This window comes from Myotis daubentonii, chromosome 3 (assembly GCF_963259705.1).
Source record: "Myotis daubentonii chromosome 3, mMyoDau2.1, whole genome shotgun sequence".
In the NCBI taxonomy this organism is placed as follows: domain Eukaryota; kingdom Metazoa; phylum Chordata; class Mammalia; order Chiroptera; family Vespertilionidae; genus Myotis; species Myotis daubentonii.
Genome location: NC_081842.1, coordinates 12,298,217 through 12,314,268, shown reverse-complemented (window position 1 = coordinate 12,314,268; position 16,052 = coordinate 12,298,217). Strand labels below are relative to the sequence as shown.

The following is a 16,052-nucleotide window of genomic DNA, read 5'->3' as shown; positions in this document are numbered from 1 at the left end:
TGGGTTGTTGAAGTGTATGAACGTCCCGACAAAATGCCAGTGTCATAACACAAAGCGGACGGGGGCGTTGTGCTCCTTTGTGCCTTGTGAGCCTCCGTTGCCTCGGGGCGTTCGTTTCGCGCCACCTGCTGGGACTTGTAGTCCCGAGCCCGGGGGTGCCTGGGAGGCGGGAGGGGGGTTGGAGTTTCTCAGCGCCGATTCCGCGGGAAGGGCCCAGGGGCCTCACACTTGGAGTCGCGGGAGCTGCAGGTTTTGCCGGGAGAGACGCCGCACGTGGAGCGCGCGCCGCCGCTGTTCTCCGCCGGCTGTGGAGCGCGGGCGGGGGCGACCCGGTTGGTTCCGGAGCGGGTGAGTGCGGCCGCGGGAGAGGAGGGGAGCACGGGCCCCCGCGGGCCGGCTTCGTTCCGGGGCCTGCTCCCCCAGAGCGGCCCCCCCGCGGCCGCCTCTGTGTTTTGTTTCCGCTGGTCCCCGGCGCTGTGACTCCCATTTCCGTTCGTGGAGACTTGAGGGAGCCGGGTGGGGAGGGGCGGGGAGCTGTGCGGGGAGCGGAGGGAGGGGCGGGGGGCGCGCGGCGCCGGGCGGGGGAGCCGCGCGCCCCGGGCCCTGGCGGTCCGGGTCCCCGGCTTCGCGCTCCGCTCCGCTCCGCCGCCCGGCGTGGCGGTCCGCAGTCTCCGCGATCGGAACGGGATCCTGGCTCCCCGGGGTTTCACAGGAAGAAGCGAAACGAGTCTCGCCGCCTCGGCGATGGGCTCTCCCTCCCAGTCCCGTTGTCTCGCTCGAACTGTCCCGTCGTGGCATCCGAGCCCCTTGTTCACGCTCATGTTGTCCGTGGGGCCTCTTGGAGGAAGTGGCGGGAAGACGCGGGGAAACGCTGGGTCCGTGTAGTTTGCCAACTTTGAGTGCCGTGTGGGAGCCTCGCCCGTCTGTAGTGGGGCCCCGGTTTACGGGGTGACGGCGGGAAGGCCGTGCATGGCCGGGGTGAGGGTCCGTCACCGGGCCGCCCGCCCGCGGGAGGAGCAGAGCTGGAACTCCCTCGCGCAGAGCGAGGAGCCGGGCAGTGCTGGTCCTGCCAGCGCCGTGTGGTCCGAAACTTGAGAAGAAACGGGTCCGCTCCTCCCGAACCGCTGTACGGGATCGGCCCCTGCCTGCCTCGGGGTTTGGTCCGGACGTTGCAGCCTGATTGGTGTTCGGTCGAGGCGGGCCGAGGCCAGTCCGCCTGGGCCGCAGGGTGGACAGGACTGCGTGTCCGGAGGGGCCGATGGTCTGGAAGGAGGAGGGTGGATACCGAACTGGATGCTAAATCGGGGCTGTTCGTAAGAGGATGTGGCGGCTGGATACGAAATTAAACCTCTTTCATTTTCCTCCAGTTTTGTTTAGAAAATTTCAGATCTACGGGAAACTTGAAAAATTATACAATGAAATCACACAGTGAACGCCTTCACCTGGTGGGGGGGAGTCAGCAAGTATTAGTCAGCTTTCCCTCGCTCTGCAAACACACACACACAAATACACGTTTTACTTTTTTCCCTAACTTTTAATTTTATTTTTAAAATATATATATATATTTTTAATATATTTTATTGATTTTTTACAGACAGAAGGGAGAGAGAGAGAGTTAGAAACATCGATGAGAGAGAAACATTGATCAGCTGCCTCCTGCATACTCCCCACTGGGGAAGTGCCCGCAACCCAGGTACATGCCCTTGACCGGAATCGAACCTGGGACCCTTCAGTCCACAGGCCGACGCTCTATCCACTGAGCCAGACCGGTTTCGGCTAAAATATATATTTTTTATTGATTTTGGAGAAGGGAAGGGAGACGGAGAGGGACAAGCTCTTGCCTCCAGTCCCACAGTGGAGTTCGAGCGGAAACCGTGGCAGGTGCTCTGCCTGGGATGGAGCCTGTGGCCTCCTGTTGCGTGGGCTACCACGAGCCACACTGGCCGGGCTGTTGACTTTATTTTTAAAAACAAAAACTTTTTATTCGGGTGTTTAACAATATTTTTTAGTTTGAGAAAATGTTCAGTTAATCAGGTAGGTACTCTTAGATTACATTTATATATTTTAAATGCACATTTTGTGTATTTTTAATACATGTTGTATGTTAAATATAGGTAAATAGTACATATAAGTATTGCCCTTACTGGGAAAAGTTGTCCCAAACTAATAATGTTTTCCAGTGAAGAAGACTAATTCTCAAGTTTTGCTTTTTTAATATATTTTAATTGATTTCAGAGAGGAAGGGAGAGGGAGAGAAAGATTGAAACATCAGTGATGAGAGAGAATCCTTGATCGGCTGCCTCCTGCAACGCCCCACACTGGGGATCGGGCCTGCAGCCTGGCATGTGCCCTTGATGGAATCGAGCCCTGGACCCTTCAGTCCGCAGGCCGATGCTATCCACTGAGCCAAACCAGCCAGGCTAATTCTCAAGTTTATCTGTAGCTGCAAGGGAGAATATTAAATGTAACTGTATTTAAAGAATACTAGCCTTTTCTGGACTTTTTAGTTTATTTCCATTTTGTGAAGGGTTCTGAACCCCAGGTGAGATTTAATCTGGGTGAAACCAGGGCAGCCCTTAGGTGGAAAGGCTCCAAGTGATGTTCTCTTCTCCACTGTAAGTTTTGTAAAAGAATCCTGGTTCCAGAAAAAGAGCTAAGACCCACTCAAGTAGTAACATCAGCGATTTGGACCATTTCCCAATCTCTTACTGTCAAGGCTAAATTTAGAGACCTGAGAAAGGGAAAAGGATCAATTTAGAGACTGGGCATTTTTTTCTAGAGTATATGGGGTTTTTTTTGGGGGGGGGGGCACCTTCTAGGGACTGATCTCTAACTTTTTGGAAGATCACAGGATAAATTTCTTTTTAACAAGTCCCTGTTTTGGTGCTCATATTATGGGGAACACAGGTAACCCTGCTGATAAGCCCTAATTTAGGCCATTTCTCGGCCTCTGGTTACTTTTTCATATACTTTCTTATTTTTCCCAAAGTTCTGGGAAAATTCAATTGTTTCCTAACCTTTTAAAAAATAAAGTTGGTTGTGGAGAGAGGAGTGGACCTCTTTATAGGCCCTGAAAATAAAACAAAAATATCTTTTAAAAGTTCTGTTCTGCTATCAACCTTACTATTTCTCACTTTTTCCGTACACAACACTTTTTATAATTTTTTTTTCTTTTTTTGGTAAGAGAACATTTATTGGGTATATTACAGAGATAGAAACTGTAATTCCCAGAAGTAATGGGCTTAGGAAACAAGTTACAGAAGTGAAGGAAGGGCCCCAGGAGCTTGGGAATGAGGAAGTTAATGGTAACCTGCCAGGGCCAAGAGGGGGAGGGGACAGGCAAGGCCAGGCAGGGGCTGCCTAGGGAGAGGGCCCACTCTGATTCTGTGCGTGTACATTGTTTCCTGGTTTTTAACTGCTACTGAAGTTTCATGGGGTCTGCTTCTTTCACATTTTCTTATATCTCAGTACTTTCTTACCATGGATACTGGTTTTTTTTAAATATATGCTTATTGATTTCATAGAGGAAGGGAGAGAGAGAGACAGAAACATCAATGATGAGAGAGAATCACCCATTGGCTGCCTCCCGCATGCCCCACAGTGGGGACCGAGGCCACAACCCAGGCATGTGCCCTTGACCGGAATCGAACCCTGGACCCTTCAGTCCCTAGCTCTATCCACGGAGCCAAACCGGCTAAGGCACCGTGGATACTTTTATTGGCTCCAGCTTCCAGCTATCCCCAACAAAGCTACTCTGAACGTCCTTATCAATCAGCATCTCTGGAATGCTTATCTAAGGGCGCGTGCTGGGCCACAGGTATTAGCGTACTTGCTTTGAGTAAGTGCTGCTAGAATCTAGATTTTCCTCCAGAATAGCTGGACCTGTCTGTACTTCAACAGAAGCAGAGGATTCTTATGGCTCCACATCCCTGCTTATCCTTTTCAGTATTCAACACTACACTTTTCACACACACACACTCAAGGTATAAAGTTTTTGTTTTAAGTTGCATTTTTGAATGATTTGAGTTTGAACATTTCTTTATATCCTTAACCATTTTGGTTTTCTCCGTTACTTCCCTTTTCCTATACTTTACCTGCTTTTCTAATTTGTCCTGACTTTTGGGGGATTGTTACCAATTTGCAGGAATTTGCTGTCTATTCCAGTTATTCCTTTGTCACCTTTGGATATCGAAAATATCCTTTCTTAGTCGTTATCCTGTCTATTGAACATAAATCTTAATTTTTATATAATCAAATACATTAGTTTTTTTCTTATGGTTTAATTTTTGGAATGTTAACAAATTATTTTTTATTAAACCATAAAAAAAATTCCCACTTGCCCTAACCGGTTTGGCTCAGTGGATAGAGCATCAGCCTGTGGACTGAAAGGTCCCAGGTTCGATTCCGGCCAAGGGCATGTACCTTGGTTGCAGGCACATTCCAAGTTGGGGGTGTGCAGGAGGCAGCTGATCGTTGTTTCTCTCTCAGCAATGTTTCTAACTCTCTATCCCTCTCCCTTCCTCTCTGTAAAAAATCAATAAAATATATATTTAAAAAAAAAATCCCCACTATTTTCTTCTATTAGCTTTATAGTTGTGTCTTTCACATTTAAGCCTTTAGGGCAGTGGTTCTCAACCTTCCTAATGCCATGACCCTTTAATACAGTTCCTCATGTTGTGGTGACCCCCAATTTCATTGTTACAAATTGAACATAATTAAAGCCTAGTGATTAATCACAAAAATAATATGTAATTATATATGTGTTTTCCGATGGTCTCAGGCAACCCCTGTGAAAGGGTCGTTCGACTGCCAAAGGGGTCGCGACCCACAGGTTGAGAACCACTGCTTTAGGGGACCTGGAGTCAATTTTATATGGGGGACTAGAGGCCCAGTGCATGAATTCGTGCACCGGTGTGGTCCCTTGGCCTGGTCTGCGGGATCGGCCGAAACCAGCTCTCTGACATCCCCCAAGGGGTCCCAGATTGCAAGAGGGTGGAGGCCAGGCCAAGGGACCCCACCGGTGCACAATTGGGGCCAGGGAGAGACACGGGAGGTTGGCCAGCTGGGGATGGACTGCGGGAGGGCTCCAGGGCATGTCCGGCCAGTCTCACTCAGTCTAATCGGCTGGACCCCAGCAGCAAGCTAACCTGCTGGTTGGAGTGTCTGCCCCCTGGTGGTCAGTGCATGTCATAGCAACTAGTCGACCAGTCGACTGTCTGCCCCCTGGTGGTCAGTGCACATCAGCGAGCGGTTGAACGGCCTTAGCATTCATTAGCATATCATAACGACCAGTCGACTGGACACTTAGCATATTAGGCATTTATTATATAGGATGATAGTTTCTAAAACATTTTTTTTAATAGAGTGCCTACTAAGAGTGAAGTACTGTTCAAAGTATTTTGTATACATCTGTAAACATACTAATATCCCTTCAAACCAGGTGGAGGTTATGTTGTCCTACCGGGTCACCACCTGTTTTGATCTAGTGCGCAAGATAAATAACATAATTTTACAAGTAGTGTGTTAAGGAATAGACTTTATTAGGGAAAGGGAAGTTCTGCTAAGCTAGGGTCAGAACAAAAGAAAGCAAAAGTTGGCTAGAGCCTAGGCCAGTGATGACAAACCTATGACACGCGTGTCAGAGGTGACACGCAAACTCATTTTTTTGGTTGATTTTTCTTTGTTATATGGCATTTAAATATATAAAATAAATACCAGAAATATAAGTCTTTGTTTTACTATGGTTGCAAATATCAAAAAATTTCTATATGTGACACGGCACCAGAGTTAAGTTAGGGTTTTTCAAAATGTTGACATGCCGAGCTCAAAAGGTTCGCCATCACTGGCCTAGGCAGTCTGCTAGAGGTGCATTCATTATATGTATGTATTCTGCTGGAGAACCTCAGTCTCTTACTGGTCTTCCTATAAGAGGATGTGGGAGCAACCTTAATAATGTGGGGAAAATAAGACTGTTTTTATACCAGGCATTCTTGATTTGGGTGCCAGCTAATTATAGGCCTGAGGAGAGGTATAGCCCTTTCTGAAGTGAAAAAGAAGACTTTTCTAGTCCTACAGTAATGTAGTAGTTCAATATAATACAGTATACATATTGGTAACTATTTTGTTACTTGATTTTGCTGTTTTAGAATATACTGGCACAAGATATGTAATTTGTAACAAATCATAGCTAGGATTAACTTTAATTTTATATCCCTCTATCAGTACAATGCTAATAAAGTACATTCTTCATCCTGCTAATACAGTACAGCTTTTAGGTAAACACTAATGGTTCATCTCTATGTTGATTTTTTTTTAAATTTTTTTAAAAAAATATATATTTTATTGATTTTTTACAGAGAGGAAGGGAGAGGGATAGAGAGTTAGAAACATCGATGAGAGAGAAATATCGAATGGCTGCATCCTGCACACCCCCTACTGGGAATGTGCCCGCAACCAAGGTACATGCCCTTGACCGGAATTGAACCTGGGACCCTTTAGTCCGCAGGCCTACGCTCTATCCACTGAGCCAAACCTGTCAGGGCTCTATGTTGATTTTTAAGCTGCAGGTTTGAAACTGTTATTGAGACTGACATTGCTATTATATAGTTGACATACCTTTTATTTGATTTTGAAGTAACTTGAGTTAATTTATTGACTGAGATTGGGCTGAACAAATCCCAATAAATCCAACAGAACGATGAAGAATTCATGTCAGGCTAATAAACACCATGTAAACCAAAACTAGTTTATCAGTATCATGTGGATTTTCTTTTATGTGTGAAGATTACTTCCTCTTGTTGTACTTACTCTCTGCTTTTATTTGAATTGGGTCTCTACTTCTTGTGTAGCATTTCTATTTGTGCAGATAATTTTAAAATGTCTTAAAATTTAACTCTTACAGGGCTGAGCTTTTGAAGTACTTCAACCATGACAAAAAGAGAAGCAGAGGAGCTGATAGAAATTGAAATTGATGGAACAGAGAAAACAGAATGCACAGAAGAAAGGTTGGTATTATCTGAATTTATATATTACCCACATGCATTAAAATTAAGAATCAAGCCAGAGTTCTTTTGGGGCCTTTTTTTTCCCAGCTGACATTAGTATTTTGGGGGATAATGTATTGCTTTTTCCTCTGACTTAAAGAACTTGTAGCTGGGAGGGAAAGATAGTTTTAAAAGATACTAATATGCCCTAGCCGGTTTGGCTCAGTGGATAGAGCATTGGCCTACGGACTGAAGGGTCCTGGTTTTGTTTTGGGTCAAGGGCACATGCCTGGGTTGTGGGCTCAATCCCAGTAGGGGGCGTGCAGGAGGTAGCCGATCAATGATTCTCTCTCATCATCGATGTTTCTATCTCTCCCTTCTTCTTCAAAATCAATAAAAATATATATTTTTTAAAAAGATAGTAATATGCATAGCTAGTAATCAAGCAATTGATTGTGATGGTTTTTATCCCTCAGGGCACTGTTTGATTATTTTTTCTTTCATTTGTGCTGGTTATTTTGATTTCCTATAGAGTTTAATTCCCAATCTGAACTAATGCAACAAATACCTAAACGTAACTACTGTGAACTGTCAGGAGTATATATGAGACAGTAGCCTGCCCTTGTAGAGGCCACATTGTGTTTGAGAAGGTATACAGGTTTATGAGTAAGTCTGTGCACAGTACTAAGCATATAGAGCAGTGAAGGGTGTTCGTTCTTGGGATAGTAATAGAATATTCCTCTATTAAGGAAGAAGGGCAGTGGTTGTAACTTCAGAATCCAAAGGGAGAATGTGGGTAAAAGTAGAGATTTGGGAGTTAAGAAGAAGGCTAGAGTTAGGGCTAGTGGTCCTGCTTTATTCTGTAAAGCAGGAGATGAGATAATACACTGAAAGTAAAAAGGACTAAAGAGTAGTAGAGAACTTCTTTATAGTAAAAGTTTAGAATAACTGCAGTGAGAATGGACCAAATAAGAGTGAATAGGATGTTGAGTGTTTAGAGTACAGCTAAGATTTTAGACCTTAGGTTTTAAATAAAATTGTTTTATTGTGGTAAAAACGCTTAACATGAGATCTACCCTCAACAAATTTTCAATGTACAATACTGTGTATTTAACTATAAGAACCATGTTCTACACAGATCTCTCGAACTTACTCATCTGGCATAATTGAGATTTATACTAGTTGTTTAGCAACTCTCCATATTTTCTGCCAGCTGGCTGTGGTCACTCATACCACCTCCTCGTCTCAGAGGAGAGATCTGGCTCTAGCTCTTAGGAAAACCCCACGTTAGCTGTCCTCGGTCATATCCTTTGCCAGCATACCCTGGCACAGGAACATTTTCCTGACAGAAAAGGTCATGACTGCCCAAGAGGCCTTAATTTTTTTGATAGAGAATTTTAACATGTTTCACTATGCTATTTCCTCTAACAGAAGAAACAGTAGAGACTACATGTCTCTTTTATTCAACAAATTACCTCAGAACTTAGTTCTGGCTTCAGGGTATTTCATGTGTTTGCAGTTAAGCTGTCAGTCTGGCTATAGTCATCTGAAGAATTGACTGGGGCTAGCATATCTGTTTACAGGATCACTCATGAGATTGGTGATATGACTGTTCACTTCCTGACCGCATGGGCTTCTCTGTAGGGCTGCTCATGATGTGGCAGATGGCCTGAGAGAGAGAGCATGCTCACCAAGATGGGGAGCTGCAGTGTTGTTTTACATAGCCTAATTTAAGAAGCACTATATCACTTCGGACTTAGTCTTTTGGCAGCACTAGTTGGTGATAAGTCTACCACTATGAATGGTGTCTATGCAGACATGAGTTTCAAAGACCAGAAATGTGTTTTGATATTCAGTTTTGGTTTGAGTGTATTGTTACTTTAATTTTCAGGGTAAAAATGTAATTTTTAACCATTAAATTATTTAACATTTAGCATTGTAGAACAGACCTACACCTCAGGTGAATGTATAAGCCAGGCCATAGACATCAATGAGCCAATAGGCAATTTAAAGAAACTACTAGAACCAAGACTACAGTGTTCTTTGGATGCTCATGACATTTGTCTACAAGAAATCCAGGTAATCTTTTTATTAAATTTATATCTTAGTATTTAAGTGCATATCTGAAAGTCAGAATTACTTTTTGTCATCAATTTGTCATTGTGTGAAATGCATTCACTATAAGGTGATATGAGGGAAAAAAGCACTCATACTTAAAGGATAAAGAATTATGAGTAAAGGTATTCATATCTAGGTCAGGTAGTAAAGTCATAAGTTCCTTAATAAATTTTGTAATCAGAGATTTAGCATTAACCCTGACCTTAAATGTGTATAATTGGTTACAAGAGAGATAACAGCAAGTATCCTATATAATAAAACCCTAATAAGCAAATCGACCAAACGGCAGAACAGCCGGCAGGAACAACCAGTTGCTATGACGTGCACTGACCGCCAGGGGCAGACGCTCAACTCAGGAGCTGCCCCCAACTGAGGGAGCCGACCGGCAGCAGCGATCCGGTTCGGGGGCGGGCCGGCCAGTGGGTGGTGCCAGGACGCCAGCCAAGGCGGCTGTCAGCAGGGCCCCCAATTGCCCCACAGATGGCCTTGATCGCCGGCCAGGCCTAGGGACCCTACCCTATATATTGTGAATAGTCTCTTAGATTTAAAAATTAAAACCTGGCAAGACTACTGTAACACTGAAAAAGCAGGATGATGCAGCGATGACATGCATGGACTCTGGCTGGCACATTTTGTGGTCAGCCCTGATTCTGACACTTATAACTGTGTGACAAAGCCAATTACTTCTCTCTGCTTCAGTTTTTCCACACATAACATGGGGAAAATGGTACTACTGCCTCAGAAGGATCATGTTATGTACTACTTTTTATAATCAGGGCAAAAAAAAATGTAGTTGCCCATACAACAGCAAAATGCCTTTCACCTGTGTGAAAAGTATGGTCACTGGTGCATGCAGTTTCCTGGATTGCAAGAGGGATGTCCGACTTCCGGTTTTGGCCTGATATCCCCTGAGGGGTGCTGGATTGTGAGGACGCAGGCCAGGCTGAGGGACTAAATCCCCCTCCCCCATGCATGAATTTTGTGCACCAGGCCTCTAGTTATATAAATAAATTTATTTAAATTGTCCCCACTAAATAAATATTCTTGATTTTTAATGACAGATAAATTACATTGTTTTATACTTTAAATACTTTTACGGAATAAACAGTTGCTTTTTGGCATTATTTAAAATCCTAAACTAGACTCTAGAGCTAGAGAAAACTGTAATTTAAAATAAATTCTGTTCTTTATGTTGTCCTTAATTACTAACACAGTGGTTAAAATATTTTAAATTTTGGCAAAGAATTACATGTGTTCTTATAATTTAATTAGTATACTATAGTGATTAAGCATAGTTTGATATATCCATTTTTATTAAACCAGATGATTATGTGAAAATAATCTTAGTCCTTTTACCCATATTTAGCTGGATCCAGAACGAAGTTTATTTGACCAAGGAGTAAAGACAGATGGAACTGTACAACTTAGTGTACAGGTAATGGCTTACCAAGGTAAGTTAATTTTTGTGTAGTTATTTAAAACTGCACTCATGTTTTTCTAATATAAGAATTCAATTTTATAAGTTTTGGGTGTTTTAGATGGTTGTCTAAATTTCTTAATGTGATATAACCAAATATTAAGGCTTTTGAATTAATTTTATCTGTCAAGGTTAAGCAGATAGTATCACACATTTTACCTGGTTTAATCAGCAAGTTAGGGTAGTAAATCACAGGATCACAGAGAGGGCTGGAAGAACAGGTTCTAGTTGGCTTTCTAAGATGACTCAGCCACATTGCAGTATGGGACTGACAATTGCCCTGCCTACCATAAGCTAGAACCATGCTTCCTTTTCAGTGCTCCACAGGAGCCAAAAAATGGATGCCATGTGCCTGCTTATCCCCTCTTAACTCATTTCTCAATAGAAGGCTCATGCCAGTGGTTCTAGAGCAGCCGTGGGCAAACTACGGCCCGTGGGCCGGATCCGGCCTGTTTGAAATGAATAAAACTAAAAAAAAAAAAAAAAAAGACGGTACCCTTTTATGTAATGATGTTTACTTTGAATTTATATTAGTTCACACAAACACTCCACCCATGCTTTTGTTCCGGCCCTCCGGTCCAGTTCAAGAACCCATTGTGGCCCTCGAGTCAAAAAGTTTGCCCACCCCTGTTCTAGAGCCTAAGTCACATTGGGTACCCTTGCTGCAAGGCGATCTAGACTCTGCAGTTTAGCACAAAAAGAGAAATTATGCAAAGGAAGTTGCTTTATTCTCTTCCTCACCCCCACATTTTTTTTTAACCTATTTACTAATAAGTTGCAGGCATGTTTCCCTTCTATTCCTAAATATATGCATTTTCTAAAAATAAGGAATTCTTTTACATGACCACAGTACAATGCTCAAAATCAGGAAATATGAATTGACACAACATTGTTACATAATACTAGAGGCCCGGTGCATGAATTTGTGCACTGGTGGGGTCGCTCAGCTTGGCCTGTGGGATCGGACAGAAACCAGCTTTCCTACATCCCTTGAAGGGTCCCAGATGGTGAGAGGGCGCAGGCCAGGCCGAGGGACCCCACTGGTGCACAACAGGGACTGGGAGGGACACGGGAGGGCTCCAGGGCATGTCTGGCCCGTCTTGCTTAGTCCCAATTGGCTGGACCCCAGCAGCAAACCTACTGGTCGGAGCGTCTGCTCCCTGCTGGTCAGTGCATGTCATAACAAGTGGTTGAGTGGCCTTAGCATATTATCAGCATATTATGCTTTGATTGGTTGAACAGACGACCAGACACTTAAAATATTAAGCACTTTAGGAGTAGAGGCCCGGTTCATGCATGGGTAGGGCCCCTAGGCCTGGCCAGAGATCAGGGCCAATCAGGTTCCCCACCTCCCAGTCTCCTCCTTCCCTCCTTCTCTCACAGCCCATGTGCCACCACTGCGAGGTTCCCCCTGCCTCCCCACCGCCTCCTTCCCTTGCTCCCTCAGCGCCCTGTCACCACTGCTGGTCATCCGCCATGTTCCGTGCCACCTCCCTGTGGTCAGTGCACATAGTGTGCGATCGAACTCCTGTTCTCCTGGTTGAACTCCCGAGGGGACACTTTGCATATTAGCCTTTTATATATATAGATTTCCAAAGTTGTATTGAATTGTTGTTTTTATCATTTAATAGGACTCTGTTAAATTCTCTAGACAGATTGCTAAACATTTAAAATGGAGTTTTGCTCTACCATTTTAGAACAGACAACTCAACTAAATTTTGTTAGTGAATTTCATGTTTTCATCTGGATATTTTTTAATTCACTGTTAAAGGAGTGGAACCAAGGCTCAACATCCTTGAAATTGTTAAACCTGCGGAAACAGTTGAAGTAGTCATTGATCCAGATGCTCATCATGCTGAAGCAGAAGCACATCTTGTTGAAGAAGCTCAAGTGATAACTCTTGATGGCACAAAACACATCACAACCATTTCAGATGAAACCTCGGAACAAGTGACCAGATGGGCTGCCGCCCTAGAAGGTTACAGGAAAGAGCAAGAGCGCCTTGGGATACCGTACGGTAAGGAAATACACAGTCACGTGTTAGGGTGAATGATAAGAATTAAGCTTGTCATAGACGATGCTAGGGTAAGCTATAGTTTGTTTTAAATGTAGAATTTTTAGGGAGAATATTGATTTTCTGTTTTTCTCCTCTTTTTGGACTATAACACATGATGGACAAATACTGTCCTGGGTGCTAAGAATACAAAGAAATACAATCCGTCTTCACTTAACAATGGGGGTACATTCTTAGAAATGCACCATTAGGCAATTTTGTCATTGTGCAAACACAGAGCGCACATGTACAAGCATACAGGCTATAGCAGTGGTGGTGAACCTTTTGAGCTCGGCATATCAGCATTTTGAAAAACCCTAATTTAACTCTGATGCCATGTCACATATAGAAATTTTTTGATATTTGCAACCATAGTAAAACAAAGACTTATATTTTTGATATTTATTTTATATATTTAAATGCCATTTAACAAAGAAAAATCAACCAAAAAATGAGTTTGCGTGTCACCTCTGACAGGTGTGTCATAGGTTCGCCATCACTGGGCTATAGCCTGTCACACACGTAGACTGTCTGGAATACTCTATTGCTCCTAGGCTGTAGACCTATAATGTATCATGTGACTGTACTGAACACCGGTTGCAATTGTAACATAATGGCAAGTATTTGTGTATCTAAGCATAGTAAAGGTACAGTGAAAATATGGTATAGAAGATAGAAATGATACACATGAGTGGAGTTTGCAGGACTGCAAGTTGCTCGTTGGGAGTCAGTGAATAAGTGGTGAGTGACTGTGAAGGCCTAGGGCAGGGGTGGGCAAACTTTTTGACTCGAGGGCCACAATGGGTTCTTAAACTGGACCGGAGGGCCGGAACAAAAGCATGGATGGAGTGTTTGTGTGAACTAATACATGTTAACACTGCTGCTGGTGAAGGAGCGGAGGGGAGAGCAAGAGAACCCTCCGCTCTTTCGGCTCCGGATAGAACAGCCGAATGGGCTGGATCCGGCCCGCAGGCCGTAGTTTGCCCACGGCTGGCCTAGGGAGTTACTATACACTATTATAGACGTAATCTCTTTACACGTAATTCAACAAAAAAGCTTATTTCACCAATAAATTAATCTTAGCTTCCTGTATCTTTATTACTTTTAATTTTTTAAAACTTTTCAGCTCTTTTGTAATAGCACATAGCTTAAAGTACACATTTTACAGCTGAACAAAAATATTTTCTTTAGATCCTTCTATAAGCTTTTTAAATTTTTTATTTTAACTTTTTAAACTTTTTTTGTTAAGAACTAAGACAAACACATGCATTACCCAAGGCCTGCACAGAGTCAGAATCATCATAATCACTGTCTTCTACCTCTACATTTCGTCCGTTCTACTGATAGGTCTTCAGGGACAATAAATAACTTCCATGGTGCTGTCATCTCCCATAATAGCAATGCCTTCTTCTGGAGTACATCCGAAGGACCTGCCTGCGGTGTTTATTGAGGTGGTGTCACTCTTTTTAGAAATAAATCTATCGTGGTTTGCTTTTTAAAAAAATTTTTATCATAGGTTTATTTCTAAACAGATAATGAACATTCCTCTCTGTTAATGGAAACCTTTCAGTGTTGAGGTTCATGTTTTCAAAGTTTTTAAGGAGCTTGTTAAGGTCTGCAAAAGCTTCTAAACCCTTCACTGTCAGTTTTTTTGGGGTTTCTTTTTCTTCTGCAGTTTCCTTTTCTCTTTCTTCTTCTTTAGCTATGCGTTCCTGTGCCAGATCCAACAACTTCTCATTAGTCAGTTCCTCGGAAACCACCTCTAGGAGCTCCTCAGTGTCCTCCTCTTCCACACCCAGGTTAAGGCGTTTGCCATCTCAACCACAGCTGTTGGCTTTTGCAACTTTTGTACCACACAATGTTAGAATCATTACAGTGTCACTAGGTGATAGGAATTTTTCAGGTACTGTTATAATCTTACTAGAGGCCAGTGCACAAAAATTTGTGCACTTGGTGGGGATGGGGGGGGGGGGGTCCCTCAGCCCGGCCTGTGCCCGCTCGCAGTCTGGGACCCCCTCAGGAGATAACGACCTGCTGGCTTAGGCCTGCTCCCGGGTGGCAGAGGGCAGGCCCAATCCCTAGGTGCAGCCCCTGGTCAGGCTCAGAGCAGGGCCGATTGGGGAGTTGGGGCACTGCCCCCTGTCATGCACAGAGCAGGGCGGATCGGGAGGTTGCGATGCCACCCTCAGTCACGCTCAGGGTAGGGCCGATTGGGAGGTTGGGGCACTGCCCCGTCACACTCAAGGCAGGGTCGATGGGGAGGTTGCGGCGCCACCCCCTGTCACGCACAGAGCAGGGCCAATCAGGGGTTGGGGCGCTGCCCCCTGTCACTCACAGAGCAGGGGCCCATCAGGGGGTTGGGGCGCTGCACCTTGTCACACACAGAGCCACAGGGCGATCAGGGGGTTGGGGAGCTCCCCCCTATCAGGCACAAGCAGGGCTGATCACGGGGTTGGGGCGCCTTCCCCTGTCACGATCAGAGCAGGGCGGATAGGGAGGTTGTGGCCCTGCCCCCTGTCACACACAGAGCCACAGGGCGATCAGGGGGTTTGGGCGCTACCCCCTGTCACGCTGATCCCGGTGCCGGGAGGCCTCGCGGCTCCGCTGATCCTGGTGCTGGGAGGCGTGTTACCCTTTTACTATATAGGATAGAGGCCTGGTGCACGGGTGGGGGCCGGCTGGTTTGCCCTGAAGGGTGTCCTGGATCAGGGTGGGGGTCCCCACTGGAGTGCCTGGCCAGCCTGGATGAGGGGATGATGGCTGTTTGCAGCTGGTCACACCCCCTTCAGGGTGGGGTCCCCCACTGGGGTGCCTGGCCAGTCTGGGTAAGGGGCTGAGGGCTGTTTTCAGGCTGGCGGGTGACTGAAGCTCCCAACCGCTCCTTTTTTTTCTTTTTTTTTTATTCCGGGCCAGCTTTAGCTCTGAGGCTTGGCTCCAGCTCTGAGGCTTCGGCTGCTGAAAGCAGGTATCTGGTTTGTTTGGGTTCTATAATTGAAACACTGTTTCAACTCCAGCTCTGAGATCCCTGCTGGCTGAAAGCAGGTTTCTTTTTTTTTTTTTTTTAATTATTTTTTTTAAATTAAATCTTTATTGTTCAGATTATTACATTTGTTCCTCTTTTTTTCCCCCCCCATAACTTCCCTCCTCCCAGTTCCCGCCCCACCCTCCGCCCTCACTCCCCACCCACTGTCCTCATCCATAGGTGCACGATTTTTGTCCAGTCTCTTCCCACATCTCCCACACCCCTTTCCCCCCCAAGAATAGTCAGTCCATTCCCTTTCTATGTCCCTGATTCTATTATAATCACCAGTTCATTCTGTTCATCAGATTATTTATTCACTTGATTCTTAGATTCACTTGTTGATAGATGCATATTTGTTGTTCATAATGTGTATCTTTACCTTTTTCTTCCTCTTCCTCT

The 16,052-nt window shown here is 44.6% G+C and overlaps 1 protein-coding gene across 7 annotated transcripts in view; it reads left to right on the top strand.

The window, feature by feature from the left end:
• GABPA (GA binding protein transcription factor subunit alpha) overlaps positions 1 to 16,052 on the top strand; it is a 37,489-nt gene that overhangs the window by 284 nt on the left and 21,153 nt on the right. For 3 of the 7 annotated variants that reach the window (XR_009451786.1, XM_059686791.1, XM_059686786.1), the window contains exons 1-5: positions 209 to 348; positions 6,902 to 7,004; positions 8,918 to 9,062; positions 10,468 to 10,552; positions 12,350 to 12,595. Coding sequence is in view for 6 of the 7 variants with exons in the window: in XM_059686791.1 (XP_059542774.1) it covers positions 6,928 to 7,004; positions 8,918 to 9,062; positions 10,468 to 10,552; positions 12,350 to 12,595 (553 nt within the window). In the remaining variant the exon portion in view is untranslated. Of the gene's footprint in view, positions 1 to 208; positions 349 to 737; positions 905 to 6,901; positions 7,005 to 8,917; positions 9,063 to 10,467; positions 10,553 to 12,349; positions 12,596 to 16,052 lie in introns of those variants that run through there. The other 4 variants (XM_059686787.1, XM_059686790.1, XM_059686789.1 and 1 more) reach the window with 4 other exon arrangements.